Raw genomic sequence first — 18,462 nt, forward strand, 5'->3', positions numbered from 1 at the left:
TGTCATACACCACATAAATAAACTGAACCATAAGAACCATATGATCATCACAATTAATGCAGAGAAGGCATTTGACAAAATACTGAATTCTATCAAACCTTTGTAGAAGAACTCAAACCAGTTTTTCTCAAACTGTTCCGCATAATTGAAGACCAGGGAATTCTCCCCAACTTCTTTTATGTAGTTAGCATCACCCTAATACCAAAACCAGACAGAGATACAACTAGGAAAGAAAATTATAGCCCTATAACCCTGATGAATGTAGATACAAAGATCCTGAACAAAATCCTTGCAAGCCTAATTCAACACATCAAAAGCATTATCCATCTTGATCAAATAGGCTTCATCCTGGGGATGCAATGATGGTTTGACATATGACAATCAGTCACCATAATACACTACATAAATAAACTGAACAATAAGAAGTCCTTTGACAAAATACAACATCACTTCATGATCAGAACACTGGAAATAGGCATGGAGGGTTTATATCCCAACACAGTAAAGGCTATATATAAAGCTCCTAAGGCCCAAATAATACTTAATGGGGAAAAACTCAAGGAGTTCCCACTGTGATCAGGAAAAGGACAGGGATGCCCACTCTCACCACTGCTCTTCAACAGAGTACTAGAAGTACTAGCCAAAGCAATAAGACAAGAGAAATAAATAAACGGGATTTGCACTGAAAAGGAAGAAATCAAGTTAGCTCTATTTGCAGATGACATGATCCTAAATACAAGTGACCTGAAAGTCCCCATCTCAAAACTTCTAAAGGTGACAATTTCCTTTAGCAGAGTGGCAGGATACAAAATCAAGGCACAGAGATCAGTAGTGTTTCTATATGCAAAGGACAAATATACAGAGATAGAAATCAGTGAGGCTGTCCTATTTTCAGTAGCAACAAAAAAACATACCTAACCAAGGATGTGAAAGACCTATATAATAAAAACATAAAAACACTCCAGAAAGAAATAGAGGATGTCTTGAGAATATGTAAAGACCTCCCATGCTTCTGGATAGGTAGAATTAATATTGTGAAAATGGCCATTCTACCAAAAGCAATATACAGATTTAACACACTAATAAAAATACTAGAATCATTCTTCACAGATATTGGAAAAATGATCTCAAAATTCATATGGAATGGCAGAAGGATATCCAAACATATCCTCAGCAAAAGAAACACCTCTGGTGGTATCACCATACCTGATCTAAAGCTATATTACAAAGCCATAGTGACAAAAACAGCATGGTATTGGAATAAGAACAGAAACATAGACCAATGGAACAGAATTGAAGACCCAAACCTTAGGGAAAGCAACTCCAGCTGCTTGATTGTTGACAACAGTGCTAATAATGTAGACTGGAGAAAAGACAGCATCTTCAACAATAGTGTTGGACATATTGGATGACCATATGTAGAAAAATGAAATTAGACTCACTCATTTTTCCATACACAAAAATCAAGTACAAGTGGATTAAAGACCTCAATATAAGACCTGAAACTTCAATTATTGGAAAACAGGAAGCATTCTCCATGACATAGAACTGGGAAAAGACTTCCTTAACAAACCCCAGTAGCCAAGGAAATTAAACAAGCACTCAACTAATGGGACCTCATGAAGCTAAAAAGCTTTTGACAGACAAACATACCATAAACAGAGACAATAGATTACCCTCTGAATGGAACAATATCTTTGCCAGCTATACTGCTGACAGAAACATAATAGCTAGAATCTACAAAGAACTCAAAAAACAACAATAAAAAAACAGTCCACTCCAAAAGTTGGTCAGAGAACAAAAAAGGGAGTTCTTAGAGGAAGAATTATAAATGGCTAAGACACACTTAAGAAAATGTTCAACATCCCTAACCATTAGGGAAATGCAAATTAAAACAACTATGAGGTTCCCCCTTACCCCAGTAAGGATAGCAAGCATTAAAAACTAAATGAAAGTAAATGTTGGCAAGGCTGTGGAGAAACAGGAACATTCATTCACTGTTGGTGGGAATGTAAGCTGGTACAACCACTGTGGAAATTAATTTGGAGACTCCTGAAAAGGATGAATATAGTTACCAACTACCCTGTTATTCTCTTACTAGGCATTTACCTTAAAAGCTCCACATCTCTGTTCAAAGATATTTGCTCAACCATGTTTATAACTGCTCAATTCATAATAGCTAAAAACTGGAATCAACTCAGATGCCCATTATTGGATGAATGAATAACCAAAACGTGGTATAGCTACACGATGGAACTTGAATCACCAGTAAGAAAAAAAATGACACGATGAAATTTGTAGAAAAATAGTCCAACTTGGAACCGATCATTCTAAGTGAACTCATACAATCACAGAACACCAACCATCACATGATCTCACTCATCTGCAGTTCTTAACCTGGATCAGCCCATGTTGCTGACATAACTGAATAGCATCTTTTGGATTGGACAATGGGGCGGTAAGGCTTAGGGAAAGGGTGGTGGGGGGGACACACAAAACAATCCAAATTGAACTGGTACTATAGAATCCTATATTCGGGTAGTCAGACTAATAGGTGGAACCCTCAAGAGGACCTTAGAGGGACCACCTGAATTGAATGGCCCTAGAGAGTGAGACGAAACCTAACCTCAAATTTCTCCTGTTTCTCTTTCTTCTTTGGCTTTTCCTTTTTTCTTTTCCCTTGGTGCTGTTCCAGGATGTAGTCTACATCTACAGTGAGCTGTTGATCAGAGACCTACTAGACTTAGCACAAGGGTGATGGAGAAAGATACCGAGACACTCAACACCTACCAAACCAGAGATCCAATTGCTCCTAATTGCCCATCACTGAAGTAGACTTAAAATGCTCCCGGCATGGCTCAGGAAACTTTGTGGAAGAGGGGGCAGAAAGATTGTTAGAGCCACAATTTGGGACATTTTGCACAGAGACATCACCTCCCCCCCCCCCAACAAAGTATGACCTACAATCCCTATGGGGTTAACCTGCATCCCCAATGATTAAGGCTTCTTCAGAAAAGGGGCAGGTAGGAAGGAAAGGAGGGTACCAACATGTGATGTTTACATACAATATATGTCCGTATCTAATAATAAAAATGAATATTTGTTTTTATTTATTTATTTATTTATTTGCAAGGAGAGAGATATAGAAAAGAGACAGGCAGAAAGAATGGGCACACTGGGGCCTCCAGCCACTGCAAACAAACTCCAGATGCCCTGTGACACTTTGTGCACCTGGCTTTATGTGGGCACTAGAGAATTGAACCCAGGTCATTAAGTTTGGCAGGCAAGCACTTTAACTGCTGGGCCATCTCTCCAGCTCTGATAATGCTTCTTAATGAGCTGCAATAAGTAGAGCTACACTGTCTCATCAGTGTACTGTCTGTGCAGACTGGACAACTGCAGCCACACTGTCTCATCAGTGTACCACATGTGTGCAGACTGGACAGCCACACTGTCTCATCAGTGCACACCTGTGCAGACTGTCAGCTACTCCCTATACAGGATGCAAAGGCACCTGGAAAGTCATCTCCATGCCATCTCAGGATCATTTTCCATTCCCAGGGCATGCCCACTGTTGCCTTCACTCCCATCACCTTGCCAGTCTACATGCCACCCTGTGTCCTTGTGGTATTTTTGGCTGGATATACAAGTCACCAAACACTTTCTTTTTGTAGCCTCCTGATAACCAGTTATGTTTTTATTTAAATAAGCTTAACTGGAGTGTTTTCAGAGACCTCTGCAGCTTAATAAACATTAATCAGTAAAGGTCCATCAGAAAACATCTTCAACTTTCTTAGTCCAATTATACAGGATCTGAACTGAAACCTGACAGTACAAAATGCTTTTTATTTTTTAAATTTTATTTTTTCCAATTTGACATTTATTTATCTCGTTTTATTTATTTTTACTTTGTTTTTCAAGATATGGTTTCATTCTACCCCAGGCTGATGTAGAATTCACTATGTAGTCTCAGGGTGGCCTTGGAACTCGCCATGACCCTCCTACCTCTGCCTCCCAAGTGCGAGTGCTGGGATTAAAGGAATGCATCACCACACCCGGTGCTTTGATATTTTTATACATATGTATTTTTTCATTTTATTCACCCCAAACCATCCTCTCTTATCTCCCTCCCCAACCCACTAATTCCTTTTCTTCTTTCCCATTAATCCCATTTTACTTTCATGCATTTTTCTTAACCCACTAGGTTAAATTGAAGTTACTTTCAGGATCATGGGAGGAAGGCTATTTATTGTTTACCTACTAGTGGGTACACCATTGATGAACCGGATTGTCCCTCTCCCAACAACCACTATCTGCCAGTAGCTACTGTGGGAGGTGTGGAGTCTCATAGACCCTTCCTACATTTTACATAGTCTCCTGGGTTCTCTTTCATTATTAACAGTACATTGAACCTTCCCTAAAATTTTTGCTTTTGAATAAAACAGCTTCCCCTCCCGGGGAGATGTTCTTTCTTTTGTAATGGCATTACAACACTTTAACAGCAGGTGGTGCTATGAATGCACAAAAGTAAAGTGTACACAACAGAACTGTTGCTTTATTTTGTGACTCCCAACAACATAGAAATAAACGTTTTTAACACTTCATATAAAGTTATTGATAATACAATTGTTTCTTTTTTTTCCTTTTAATGAAAATTTAACTTAGAAATCTTTTGTGAAACATTTGTCTAGTTTTGCAGTTCTCAGATATTCCAGTGCAAAAATAGATCTATTACAGATAGCATAAAGTGCTTGGAATGAAGGGCCAAGAAAAAGCACAATTGCAGCATGATCCTGGAGGGTAAGAAGGGACAAGAGCATAGAAGGGACAACAAAATACCTAATCCTCACAGAGATATAAACATTCTATTAAAAGGGATGCAATAATTTTGAAAAAAGAATTAGAGCAGTATTACTATGGCATTACACTATTCCTAAGAAATAACAAGAGTACAAATTAGTATTTCAGTATCAAAGTGGTTCACTATGACAAGGACAAGGCTCTTTGGAAAATTGTTACCTGATATATATATACAACCACAAGAAGAAAACAGACAAATCCCTTTAAGTCAATGATTATTATACAGCAATGAATGTCGTTAAACATTTAATAGTTACAAAGCATATGATTTCAGTACAGATATCAAAATACAGTAGTTTGAGGTTTGTTTGTTTGTTTGTTTGTTTTAATAATGAATTGTGCTGGGTATTTATATAGAGAGGACTTGTTATTTTCTTCTGTATCTTTCATATTCACAGTTAGTAAGTTGTCTAAGATTTCCAAAAATGAAAAAGCAGAAATTTTTGAGCTTGAAAATTGAAACTCACATAATACACTTCCACAGGGAATATAAGGAGATTTTATTTGACTGAGAATAGAATTAAAAAAAAATCTCTACCACAATTGTTTACACAGGAAACTGAAATTTAGACTCTCTAAATAGTCTAAATGGCAGCACAGTACTAATGGAGTTGATGTGTAAGTGTGGGTTGTTTCTAGCTTCAGAAGAGTTTAAATCTACATTCAGTTGTATTTCTGTTTCCAAACAATTCACAATGCATCTTACTTTAAACAATATGGCTTTGAAATTCAAGTAATTAAAGCAGTGGTTTGCTCAGGGATTTTATATAGAGAAATCCAACAAAATTTGATTTTTAAAAATAAGCAATACTTTTAATTTTGTGTCTTTGATAATGGCATAAAATATAGTCATGGTATGCCATGCCAATAGTTATTGGAAACATGGAATTAATGTTTGAAACATTTTTCTTTCAAGTAATGAGCTATCTAATAACATTTAATAAGCTTAAAGATATATCTTGAAATGGATCTAAAAATCTTACCTCTTTTACATTTATTTAAATTTTAGAAAAAGTTGAGAAATTAGTGGAACTGAAAGAGCCCTTGAACTTTGCCATACATGAATGAATTTTTTCATAGTTTTGTCTGAATATAAACAAAAGCAAGCATTAGTGAAATATTTTAAAAATTGTTTTCTGATGACAAAAACTAAATCTAGATTAGAAAAGTTTGAAAAATATTCCATGTGGAACCATTTGCTGCCTTTATTTTTTTTCTTCATAGATCAGTGATTGGAGAGATGAAATATTTAAGATTGTCAGAGATTTGAGTGCCTAATGTCTTTGCAAAGTGAAGTATTTATAAGACCTAAATGTCACAAGCACAAGTTGTATCCAACAAATTTTCAAGCTAGTTGTTTTCTCCCTCAAAGAGTTCATTGTTTAGTTTTGTGACCTTTTCTTGCCTTTTTCATTGATGCTATTAAAAGGGGGATGTGGACAAGATTCTCTCAGTGGGTACAATTAAAAAAAAAAAACTATTAAACCAGTAAACCAGTTAGGCAGATAACATGGTACAGGAAATCTGCTGACAGTACTTCACTCCTATCCACACACCCATAAAGAACACCTCCTAAAATATATTTGATTGATGGAAATAAGACTGAGAATTTTTATATGACCTAAAAAGAAAAAAAAAAACTCATATAGCATGAGGTCTTAACTTTCACATTGTTTTCTGGTCAGGCTGGTCATACATTCCATCTACAAACTGTTCCACAGGAAGATAGGCAGTGAGATGATGTGGCAATACTCCCCTATGCCACAGGCTTCCATGGAGGCCATTGTAAAGTTTCAGAAGTCACTGACACCATTTAAAATTCCAAATGTCATTCAGAGTACAAAGATACTTTTGCCAAAATACAATTCCATAACTTCATTTTCTGGGTTAATTTGAAAAGCCACAAACACCATAGTTGATTCAAATAACAAAGGATCTTGAGATGCCTTGTACCGTATTAACAATCATGACAATAGGCACCAACCTCCCATGTATGACTGCACCATCTCTTTCACCCCACTACCTGACCTCAGCAGCGTGCAGCCCCAGAAGTTTGGCTGCTGATTTGTTGTTATTGTTGTTTCTTACCATAATCTAAAGGTTTTAAATAGTCCCACAAAGGTGACCTAGAGACCCATGGCTCCACGTCTAGGGCAGCACTGAACCAGAGGACCAAGTTTCCTGTGTTTAGAGATATTCATGTTTACATGTGACAGCAGGAACAGCAGCTCACGAGAGGAGGGGGGGGAGGGAGGGAGGGAGGGAGGGGGGAATCAAAGCAGGATGTTAGTCACACATGACACCATTTTTCACCTGGTATTTAATAATGTTGACAGAATCTGAGCAGGACGGCTTTCACAAAAGTTGTGTGACACACCATGGTGCTTCAGACTTTCTGAGCAACTTGGCACTAATAATTCTGGCACACTCATTGCCAGCAATGGATGTGTCTCCAGGAAGCCAGTGTTGTGGTGCGGTATGGCTTAACGAGATGAGGATGGTCAAGCCTCTTGACTGTGATAGCCACTGGCTATGATTATTCATAACTTTTCTTGAAATCCCAGTGAGAAGAAACAGGAACAAAAATGTATGAATTCAAACCCATCTGTCCACTGGGTTCCATGCTATAGTTTCACATACATACAATAAAGTAATAAAACTAAATTCAAGTCTTTTTCACTAGAGAGCCGTACAAGACATAGGCTACAAAGGCACTGCCCCTGTAATGGAATTTTGTTTTCATTGCATTGAATTGCATTGCATTGAATAGTGTCAGTACAGTATCCAGTTTATTTCTTCCCACAAGCGTTTCTGGCTCTTTCCTCTGGAACACTTGACACCGTGCCAAGGAAGATCCACTCTTCCTCACATTCACGCACCCTGTTTGCACAGGGTTATTCATACATAGCTTTCTTTAACTTTCTCATCCTGTAGAAAAGAGGTGAGGACCGCAACATCCACCACTGTCTGGTTTTTGTGTAAGGACAGGTCCTTCAAGTGGTCATCATCACTTTGGTCCTTGGCAAAGTTCACAAATACCTGTGAAAATAAAAGATGGACTTGTATGAATACCTCTTAATTTGTTATCTGTAGTTGAATTTTTATTGTCGTTTCGTTTTTCCTTATGTTGAAATGAGATCGGGTAGGAGAATATAGAACTACATAAATTGATTCACTAGAAAACTCCATGTGAAGGATGGAACAAGTCTTGAAAAAATAATAATCCCTTAATAATGATCTTGCATATTATCTCCTTCCCCTCCGTCTCTCCCTTCCTTCACACTGCACCGGTGGTTCTATCATCTATTCACTTTGGTAGATTTAGACTAAAGGATTATAAGATTAAAGGGAAGAGGGAAGAAGTCATTTACTGTATACCTACCTAGTAAGTGTCAAGATCTCTTTGGTGCTTTTTGTTATCTAAATGGAATAACATGCCTGGCAAAATGCCTGGTTCATGGTTGGCATTCAGTAAATAGCAGTTACCATGATTATTGATGCATCAAATTAGAAAGTAGACTGCATCATCTTTCTGTCTGTGTACACAGAAGTTTGGTATATAGCCTAGTGGGGATAATAGAGGAGGAGTCCACACATAGTCAGCCTGAACTGCTCTGGGGCTCCTGGTGGGGTGAGTAGACAGATGACCTCATCCTGAGAAATGCATATATTTTTCATACTCAAAGCTTACTTGGTCAAGTGTTGTCTGAGAAACAGAATAGTCTTCTATGTGGAGTCGCTTTTTGCTCTGGGAGAGGATGCTGAATATCCTGGCCAGAGAAGATAAGGAAGATGGAAGCTGGTACTGCAGCATGTTGCGGTGTTTCTCTTTTAGGACACTTCCTGGAAAGGCAAGTCTGAAGAACTCCTGCACAGGCTTCAGGTCAGGGTTGGATCCTGCTATTCGCACAACTATCGTATAACCATCTCCAAACCTGAAAGCAGGACCAAAATACAACCTAATGAAGTATTCTTAGGACACTTCTCAAAGGAGACTTGAAACCCCAACTTGTGCCAAGAAGAAGGGAGATCTGTGGCTAAGTAGGACAGCTGCAGAGGGAAGGAATCAGTTATTTCCTGAATGCCTAGTCTAGGACAATTGCCATTCTCAGTGTCTTAAATAGATGGTTTCACTAAACCCTTGCCTAGACCCAAAAAGCCTGACATGTCATACAGAGAAACCAAAGCCCTTGCCAGACTTTTCTTCTAAGTGGCAGGGCTGGGATGTGAACCATTTGCAACGATTTCAAAGCTTGTCCTTGCAGTCATATCACATGTGGACTAAAAATTTTTATTTATGTAAAAACTCAGCAATAATCTCAGGAATCTGACCTTTAGAGAAGGTGAAGTAATTTGCCTACAAGTCACACAAACAGTATATGGTAAATACAGAATTTGAATGTAGCTCAGTTTGACTTCAAACCCATGGTCTTTTTCACTATGCCTTTTTGCAGTTTAATCTCCCTTGTTTTTTATTTTGTTTTTTAGCCATTTATTATACATTCACAGAAGAGCTATTATACTTTCTCACTAGGTGCTATGTCAAAGAAGGTTATCTTTGTTACCTATTTTTTAGATGTTGCACACTGCCAAGACACCTGAACCTCCCGTTGACCATGATTGCCATCCTTGTACAAAGAGCTTCACATTCTTCCATACTGTGGGAAAACAGAATGATGTTTTAGTTTTAGAGAGAGGCCAGAGCATCCCCGTGACATCTGGTATTTCAAAGAAACAAGTCCCCATCTTTCTAGGGTATAACTGTGTCCTCTTGTGAAGACGCTGAGATACAGAGATGGCACTTGTCTCAGCAATGCTGACTGCAACTGTAAACAAGGTGGAAACAATCGTTACATAAAGCCAGGTGTGTCCTTGGGAAATACTATCCAGTCAGAAGAAATGATTCACATCTCAGTTTTCTGACTTGAAATAATGTCTAAGATATCATTGGGTAAAAAAACCACTACATATGTAAAGCTTGCATTTTTGTTTGTGTAAAATGCACATCTACCAGTGTGTGTAGATTTGCATAGGAAAACTAAAGATATATGAAAAGTGATAATAAAAGATGTATCTAAGGGGCACCATTTTAGATGATAAACGTTTTAATCTTTGCCTTTTGTTATTTTGTAATATTTACAAAATGATCATATGCACCCGGGGGCAAGTTATGAATTAGCCAAGCCAAGACATCACTACAGACCTATGAGAGGTGAGCACCACAGACCGGCCCTCCTTGACAATGCTCAGAGCACAATTCCACAGGAACCTCCGGGCCTTGGGATCCATGCCTGTGGTCGGTTCATCCTAAAATTAGAGTAAAGCATACTTTACTTTTTGCTGAGGAAAGATAAAAGACAGATTTGTTTTTAAATATCAAAGATCCTTAAAACAGCTCAAATTGTAGTATACCATTCATTATTTCTTAACTCAGAAAAAAAAAATGTTTCAAACTATTTGTAACAAGATCACTTTTAGAACTGTCCCATTAAAGCAGGAAATTCAAATATTCTGAGCAATTTTTTTCAAAACAAACAATTTTTCCAAATAGGAAGGGATAAGCCATTAGCTACAACCAACTTTTTTTTTTTATTAGTCTACAACCATCTTTTCATGACTAAGTTTATATTAAAAATGCATTTTTTTTCTGAAACCTTTACTAGTCAGAAGAAGGTTTGGGTAAAATTTGTTTTAATATACAGATGTACGTGTGTGTGTGCGCACACGCACATGCATGCATGCTGAATCTAGATTTTTCCAAATTTTTGTTTTGCTTATCTTTAAAATTTATTTATTCATCTGTGCATGTGTGTATGTGTGTGTATGCACATGTGTACAGGTCTGAGGACAATCTGAAGGTGCCCTTTTGTCATTTCTGAAACACTGAGACAGGCTGTCTTGCTATTGCAGATGAATCTGTGAGCTTCAGACTGGGATCACAGACACATGTACCACTTTACTACCAGCTTTACATAGGTGTTGGGGAGAAATGAACTTGGGTTGGCAGGCTTTTCTAACAAGTGTGTCTAACTGCTCAGTCATCACCCCATCCCTTCTGCTTACCCTGTTATTTTGCACTTGCTAGTCTTAGAGAAATTCCAGATCATGATGGCTTGGATAACATTAAAGCTTCTTCTCATACTATATACAGTGTTCTCTACAAATGAGGGTCAAGGGCCACTGCCTAGTCTGATCTGATTTTTACTGATGTGTGTAAAAAGCTATGAGTTAGATGCTACTGGAGGGATCTTGAAGCTGTGTCCTCCTCACCCTCTACCTTCAGGAAAAAAGCACACAGATGGTAAGAAGGAATTATCCTGAGCAAGATCAAATCAGCCTCAGTCATACCTGTAGTCATTCCCAAATTCAAGGAAACAGGTGCCCCAACCACCTCTGTTGGGAGCATGTGAAAGTATAGCAGAGCTTCCCAAGGCAAGCTCAAAGAGAAGCTCTCTTCTCCTCTCCGAAGCTGCTCTGTTGTTGGAGGGGTGACATGCCCTGACCATAGCAAGGACCATCGGCCCCCAGAAGTACAGACTATAGAAAAGCCTTGTTTTCATGTCAGAACACCTGTTTCCATACTCAGTCACACTCACCAGAAACACTACAGGAGGCCCACCAATCAAAGCCATGGCTGTTGAAAGCTTGCGCTTGTTGCCTCCACTATAGTTACCAGCATACTTTTCTCCATATTTCACAAGGCCCAGTTTGCGAATTGCCCACTCGCCAACCTAGAGAGAGAATGAGCAGCTTGACTTTTGTCCAGCTCAGTAATTGTAGTGTAGTACGCTATATGTACATATATGACTTATATACCTTACTAAGTCATGACCTGGGGCAATTCTGTGGAGCCTGAAGCACAGAAAAGGGATTCACATGGTAGGACCTTCTCAGTGCCCCATGGCTTGCACATGCCCATGCACCCCCGCACCACCCCCAAAGGTTCACACTCTTAGATCAGATGAAAAGTTAGCTGCATGCATACATGAGGAAAACAGCCTCAAGTCCATGTCATGAGTGAAAAAGCCAGAAGGTATAGTGAAAGATGCCAAAAACAGACAGACAGGCATCCATAATACCTTGCCAACTTCTTTCTCAGGGACGCCTCTCAAGAGGGCAAAGAACTCCACATGCTCTCTCCCAGTCAGTAGCTCTGTGATGGCATCAAACTGAGGGCAGTAGCCCATGTTCTGATGTACTTCGTGGATATTGGATAAGATGCTGCAAAGGAAAACAAAACGAGTTAGATTTTCAGCATTTAGAGATACTCTGATCAGACGTTCTGAGCTAACATTGCTATAAATATGATTGTGTAGAACAAACACTCATATACCTGTTGCTACCTGAAGGAATAGCCTTTCTGTTCCTAGGATGTCAGCTCTTCCCATCACAGTCCGGGCCCTACCCTTGCCCCACTTAGGCCTTTTGGTTTTCCTAAATACTTCAGCCTACATGTTCAGTCTCATTTCAAAATTCCTAAGTCAATGACAATTGCAGTAGTCATTACTGACAACCTCAGTACACTAAGCTGAACCTTTAGCACTATGTCTCCATCTAAAACTTATTCCTTTGACCCAGTCATGTGTACCAATCACCTTTTTACTTCAGTCTTCTTCATGACCATACAGACCCAGAGAACTCCTGGAAATTCTGGAGGTAAGCCTCCTATGCTTTCTGCTGCCCATGCATTGACTCATATCATGCATATTGGAAACCTCCTTGTCTTAATGAACACCTAGCACAGACTCCTACTTATTTTTATTACTTATTTAATTATAGACCCTCCGACAATGTAGAATGCACTCATTCTCTCTCTCTCTCTCCCTCTTTCTCTGTCTCTCTCAAAAACAAAAACAAAAACAAAAAAATAAGAAAGGGAAATCTGGCAAGTATGTGTATGCCCTTACACCTTGTAGAAATTTCCCCAAAGAAATAAAGCTGTATATAAGGATATGTTTACATGGTGAAAATAAGAAGTATCCAACATTTATAAGAATTGATCAAATAAAGGTATGTACTCATATCCATTAATGATAATTCTATAAATGTATTGAAAAATCACTGAATTGTTCTCTTGAAACAAGTAAATTGTATGTATGTAAATTATACCTAAATAAAACTGTGCTAAGTATAGAGTGAGACATAAGTAGTGCTTATTTCTAGTTAGTAAAATCAGGGAAAATTTTTGGGTTCTTTATACTTAGGAAGATTTCAACATGTTTATGAACTACAGAACTATTTGCAGTGAGAAAAATAGCATATTTCTTCAAAACAACAAAAAAGCAAACCCTGGAGCAAATACAGGGCATTTTTTTTCCTCACCTATTTTTGTTAAGAAAAGCATCCCCCCTGGTAACAGTGGTGTCTCCAGTTAGCATCTTGAAAGTTGATGATTTTCCAGCACCGTTCACTCCCAGAAGTCCAAAGCACTGAAAAAGCAAGACTGGCTGAATTATCAAAGAAAATTGTTGAATTTAAATACGGTTGATGCTGTAAAATAGCCTCTTGAGCTTAGGTTCTGTGGGGCACAATTCTAAAACATCATTCTCAAATATCAATGAAAAATTAAATATTTTCTTTGCTTTAGGACATATATATTTCATATGTACTTTATAATGGGACCATGTTAGGTGCAAATGTAAGTACTCAGTCACCAGGTTGAGACCAGTTAATGTGTATAAAACAGTTAATAAGGCCAACTAATTACACCCCCTAACCTAGCTAAAGGACATAAAAGAATATCAACAATCAGGAAAGGGGAAAATCTAGTTTTTAACCTATTTGAATTTTATCCTCTCAAATGTGTGAAAAAGCATGATTTAGATGTGCATGTTTTTTTCTTAAACTGCTGAGATTATCCTAAATCATTCCGTTTTGACATAAGAGGTTCTCATTCTTTCCATGACTTGATTACCTCTCACAGGCATAAGGAGAGAAGCCTTTAAAAGCCACTTTCCCCCACTTATAGACATTGTTGCTTGATTGGGTAGATATAGGTTGAATTAACAGAGACAAACATGACACAGACAAAGTGTGTTTACCTCGCCAGGAGGAATGCCAACGCAAATTCTGTCAACAGCAGGTTTCCTCTTCCTTCTGTATATCTGCAACCAACAAAATACAAAAATCCATGCACCTCAGTGACACAGGACTCTTCCAGGCAGCTGTTGAAGAGAGGACTATATTCACCCCCCCCACCACAAAATAAGACTTGTCAATAAGATTATGTCATATACTCAATGTGCTAAAAGCCTAAAAGCTTCACTCCATTCCTGTGGCAACCAGCTTCTCATTGAACGTGAAGCTCGAAAGAAATCAATTTCTTTTTGATTTTTTAATCTAAGTCTTTAAAAAACTCATTAATCACCACATAGCTTTTCACTTATTTAACATATATATATTCAAAAAATAAAAATTCTATAGGGTAGTTATTTGCAACAAAAATTTTTGAGTATTATTTATGTCACAGAAAAGTAAAACCTTGGGATTCTGGCATTTAGAGTTAAAACAGACCCTCCTTCTATGAAGTGGCAATGCATCATGTTTGGGATTGTGAAATTCTAAACTACCCATTTATTTACTCTCTCTGCCTCCACTGGTTATACAGTATTAGGGTGTTTTAATAACTAACACATAAATGTAAATATGCAAAATAAATCTGAGGACAGAAATTTCTCAGCAGGATTTCTTTAATTAAGATATCCCCATGGTGTATTTTAGGTCAAATTGACAGAAGCCTGGTGCAGAGGCACATTTTGAAAAGCATGCTCTTTTTTAACTAAGTAATTTAGAAAAATGCTACTTTTCAACACAAAGAACTGAAAAGAAAGTGAAGACAAGCAGTTCTAGCCCACATTCAGAGCTCACCTTAGTCAGCTCCTTAATTTCCAAGATGTCATTCTGCCCTCCACCATCCAGAATCCTTTGTCTCTCACGCCTCACATCTTCGTCCTCGTCATTCAGAGGAGGAAGTTTTGCCTTTACTGGTCTTAGGAGAAAGAAAATTACAGAAAGAAATCAGCCTTTCAACCTATTTTTTCAAGACAAGATCCAGAGTCTAACACAATTTCATAAAACCTACTTGGCAAGATAGGGTGTAGGGGAATTCCCCGGAAAGGAAAATCAGCTTAATTATCTGAGTTTAACTCTTTCCGGTCACCACTGGTTCTCTGTGGACCTTACCAGGTGCTGTGTGAGTTCTGAGGAAAAGCTCACCTGGGCCTGATGAAGAATCGGTACTGGATCAGCACAGTAATGAGGAAGAACACCACCCCTTCCACGGCCATGGCAAAAAGGTTTCGTCCCACTAAGTCCCAAGAGAGTGGAGACACAAAGCGATTCTCCCCTGGTAGACACAAAGCAGACATGTGGTCAGAATGGAGGTATCAGAAATCATGGCCCTCCCTCAACTTTCGTGCCAAGTTCACCTATTTTCCAAAAATACCAATGGCTATTACCCATGATAAGGAGAAGAAAGGACAAGAGAGTGCCTTCTTTTCAAGTCTCATTCAGAGAAATATAGTGCAACCTTTTATCTTGAAATTTCAGAGCCAACTTGTATTACATCTGTAAATTCATGAAAGGTAGTAAATATTTCTTTTTTTAATAGGACCTGCCAAAAAACTTCCTCTTCAATAAGGCTAGCAATCTTAGGTATTTTGGGGTCAGTATTTTAATAAGTGCTAAGTTTTAATAATAAATATTAGAGGCACAATAGAAAGGGGCCTAGTTCAGTAGCATTTAGTGTGACCCAATGACTCAAGTTACCTGGTTCTAGGAAAATATCTCTTAAATTCCATATGTATCTATTTTACCTCTAACTTGAACAATGTCCCTCTTCTACATCTATTAAACAACATGGCCATCTAATTGTATTAGCCAATAGATGAATAATAGGCATATAATGATAGGAAAACTATTTTAACCACTCTTAAAGGTAGAAAGAGTTGCAGTAAAGTATCTTTTTATAGAATGTATAAAAGGTAATATATGACCACATCTGCAGGCTCATGATTTTCCTAGTAGAATCAATGTATACATTTTTCCTTTTGAGCCTCTAGCCTGTATCTAATTCTGAAAGCCATAGCTTGATTTCTCCCAATAATTTGACAAATACAACCATAGGCATTAGGCTCTAGATCCAAACAAATACTGGAATTTTTGTTACTTCCAAAATTCCCTTCCACTTATCTCAGTGCTGTCAGAGCCACAGATAAATTTGATGCCATGAGACTCGGGCCACACCAGTTTTGTTGGTATGCACCATTGGGAAATGTGGGGGAGGGAAGACATCTTGTGCCTACTAATAGCATGTTCCTGAAACAAAATCCCATGCTAACTGTCACATCTATTAGGATTTCCTGTAGCCATTGCTTTACTCACCAAACCTCTCTAGGGCATCAGCCATTGCCTGGTTTTTCACCATGTCAATGAGCCCTCGCCCTAAGCAAAAGTGTGGGAAGATCAGGAATACAGACTTCAGGATGTCATTGATATTATTCAGCTTCTAAAACCAAAAGAGAGAGAGAGAGAATAACACTCACAATTTAAGCTAAAAATTCATCAATCTAAAATATGATACTGAAGAAGAAATAATTATTCCCTGTGAACAAACTGAACTTTTGAATTCTGAGAGCAATAAACAGCAGTAAACATTTTCTGTTCTCTAGAAAATAAGGAGTGATGTGAGTTGGTGGAAAAGAGCTTACAAACATGGCAATGTTTAATCAGAAGCAAATCAATAATAAAATATTTGCTTAGCATTTTAAAAGCACATTGCTCATGTATGGGTCAATATTTGAGTTTCAGGATTTTGCTGTAATTTCAAAAAATCTTCTCAAATACATTAGAACATAATATGACCCCACAAGACAACAGTGGCCCAACATCCACCAACTGAGCAAGTTGGTATGTGCTAAATGCTTTGAGCTAGAACATGGATGATGGAAGTCTTAACAAGCTGGCATATTTGGAGCAACATAAACACATAAAATAAAAAATGACATGTGAGATGTATGTTGTATTGGAGGAAGAACTGAGCATTCTGAGTCCTGGGAAAAGAAAATGTGTACATCCTATCAGTCAGGTAAGGCAAACTTGAAGCTGACCCTTGAAGAGTATCCTTATGCTCTCAGGCAATGTAGTAGAAATGGGCCAGGCCTATAGGAGCACAATGACTTTAACAGGAATACTCAGCTAAAGTTACAGAACATTTGCAAAAGATGTAGCAGCAACCATGCAGGAATGGTTGGACACCTAAAAAAAGGCATCATGTGCTTCCTAGAGTGTTAGGACAAAGATAGTGACATAGGAATAGACAAAGAGCCTCACTTATGAGAGCTATAACTAGAAGGATTCATGATGTGACCAGATGGATGTGAGAAATAAGCAACAAACAGTGAAGCATCAAGAGTGAGTACAAGAGAGGTGGAATGACAACTATACTGGTGTAATGCCACTGAGTACAAAAGAAATAACAAGAGAAATATTAGATTTTGAGGGGAAAGATAATTACAGTATGTTCTGTTTGGGGTAGCTATAAATTATTTAAAATGGAGCTGCCCACTAAGTATAAAAGAACAGAGCTCAAGGGAACAGTAAAGGCATAGCTGTGGGAGATAAAAAGAAGATACAGAAGTTGATGGTCAGAGCTTTCAGACTGAATGACATCACCCAAAGACAGTATGTAAAAATGAAGCAAAGATGGTAGAAGGCCCAGTCTTGGCTAAAGAATCACTGAAGGAGAATGAAGTACAAAAGAGCCTGCCAAAGGAAACAGAAAGCCTTGGCCAGAGAAATGCAGCAGGAGAGAAATGGTTATGTGGGCAGAATCTGAAAAAGGATAGAGTGGTCAGCAGTGTCCATTGTCACATACAGGAGGAGTAACGTGTCCTCTGGCACCAGAAATATGCACCCCAGCAGGAGGCACTCTTCCTGCAGAACTCACATTGTTGGTGAAGAGCTCCAGCACAAATGTGGCCACGCTCCCATTGATGCCAATAAAGAGGTTCACACTGGTGAGCACCACGTAGGCTGTGCTGGGGATTTTGAACACGAAGGAGGCTGGGTACATGAGAGGCGTGATTGACCACCTGGTGAGGTACAGAGATAAACATCCTTTGTAGTCTCCCTCTGCTACTGAGTACCAAATACATCTTACCCACTCAGGGAACTCCCCCTACCCAGAGGAGCCTTACCCATACAGCAAAAGTAGAAGGGCTAACACAGGCAAGTTGGTAGATGAAACGTAAGACTTCTGCTGGAAGCAGATGAAGATGATAATGACCAATGTAGCAGGAACCACATAATTGCACTGAAAGAGAAAAGAAGAAAAATAAAGGTGACCCCTGAAATCAAATATACAACACATCCCAAGTCTTTACCATCACAGGACAAAAAAGGGCAAATAAGCATATTGGAGAATAACTCTGAATTAATGAAGCCACAATAACTATTAATCAAAATGCTGGACAATCCATTTTGACAAGCATTTTACCCTTGACTGATTTTATAAACTGCATGCCCTTTCTGTCTTTCCCACAGCTAAGCCAAGGTGTCACGCTCAGTAAACTTACTGAAGGATGGATACTCAGTCAGAGTCAT

General features: G+C 38.4%; 1 protein-coding gene across 1 annotated transcript in view; it reads right to left on the minus strand.

Annotated features, from left to right (window-relative positions):
- Window positions 1–7,110: 7,110 nt before the first annotated feature.
- The window catches only part of Abca1 (ATP binding cassette subfamily A member 1), a 142,410-nt gene continuing 131,058 nt past the window's right edge, over window positions 7,111–18,462 (minus strand). The window contains exons 38-50 of the mRNA XM_004656977.2: window positions 18,057–18,172; window positions 17,807–17,951; window positions 16,243–16,366; window positions 15,076–15,205; window positions 14,728–14,848; window positions 13,902–13,964; window positions 13,183–13,289; window positions 11,940–12,081; window positions 11,457–11,591; window positions 10,064–10,167; window positions 9,426–9,518; window positions 8,552–8,795; window positions 7,111–7,899 (exon numbers count right to left, since the gene is read on the minus strand). Coding sequence (XP_004657034.1) covers window positions 7,759–7,899; window positions 8,552–8,795; window positions 9,426–9,518; window positions 10,064–10,167; window positions 11,457–11,591; window positions 11,940–12,081; window positions 13,183–13,289; window positions 13,902–13,964; window positions 14,728–14,848; window positions 15,076–15,205; window positions 16,243–16,366; window positions 17,807–17,951; window positions 18,057–18,172 — 1,665 coding nt within the window. The 3' untranslated portion in view covers window positions 7,111–7,758. The remainder of the gene's footprint in view (window positions 7,900–8,551; window positions 8,796–9,425; window positions 9,519–10,063; window positions 10,168–11,456; window positions 11,592–11,939; window positions 12,082–13,182; window positions 13,290–13,901; window positions 13,965–14,727; window positions 14,849–15,075; window positions 15,206–16,242; window positions 16,367–17,806; window positions 17,952–18,056; window positions 18,173–18,462) is intronic.

This window comes from Jaculus jaculus, chromosome 1, assembly GCF_020740685.1.
Source record: "Jaculus jaculus isolate mJacJac1 chromosome 1, mJacJac1.mat.Y.cur, whole genome shotgun sequence".
NCBI lineage: Eukaryota > Metazoa > Chordata > Mammalia > Rodentia > Dipodidae > Jaculus > Jaculus jaculus.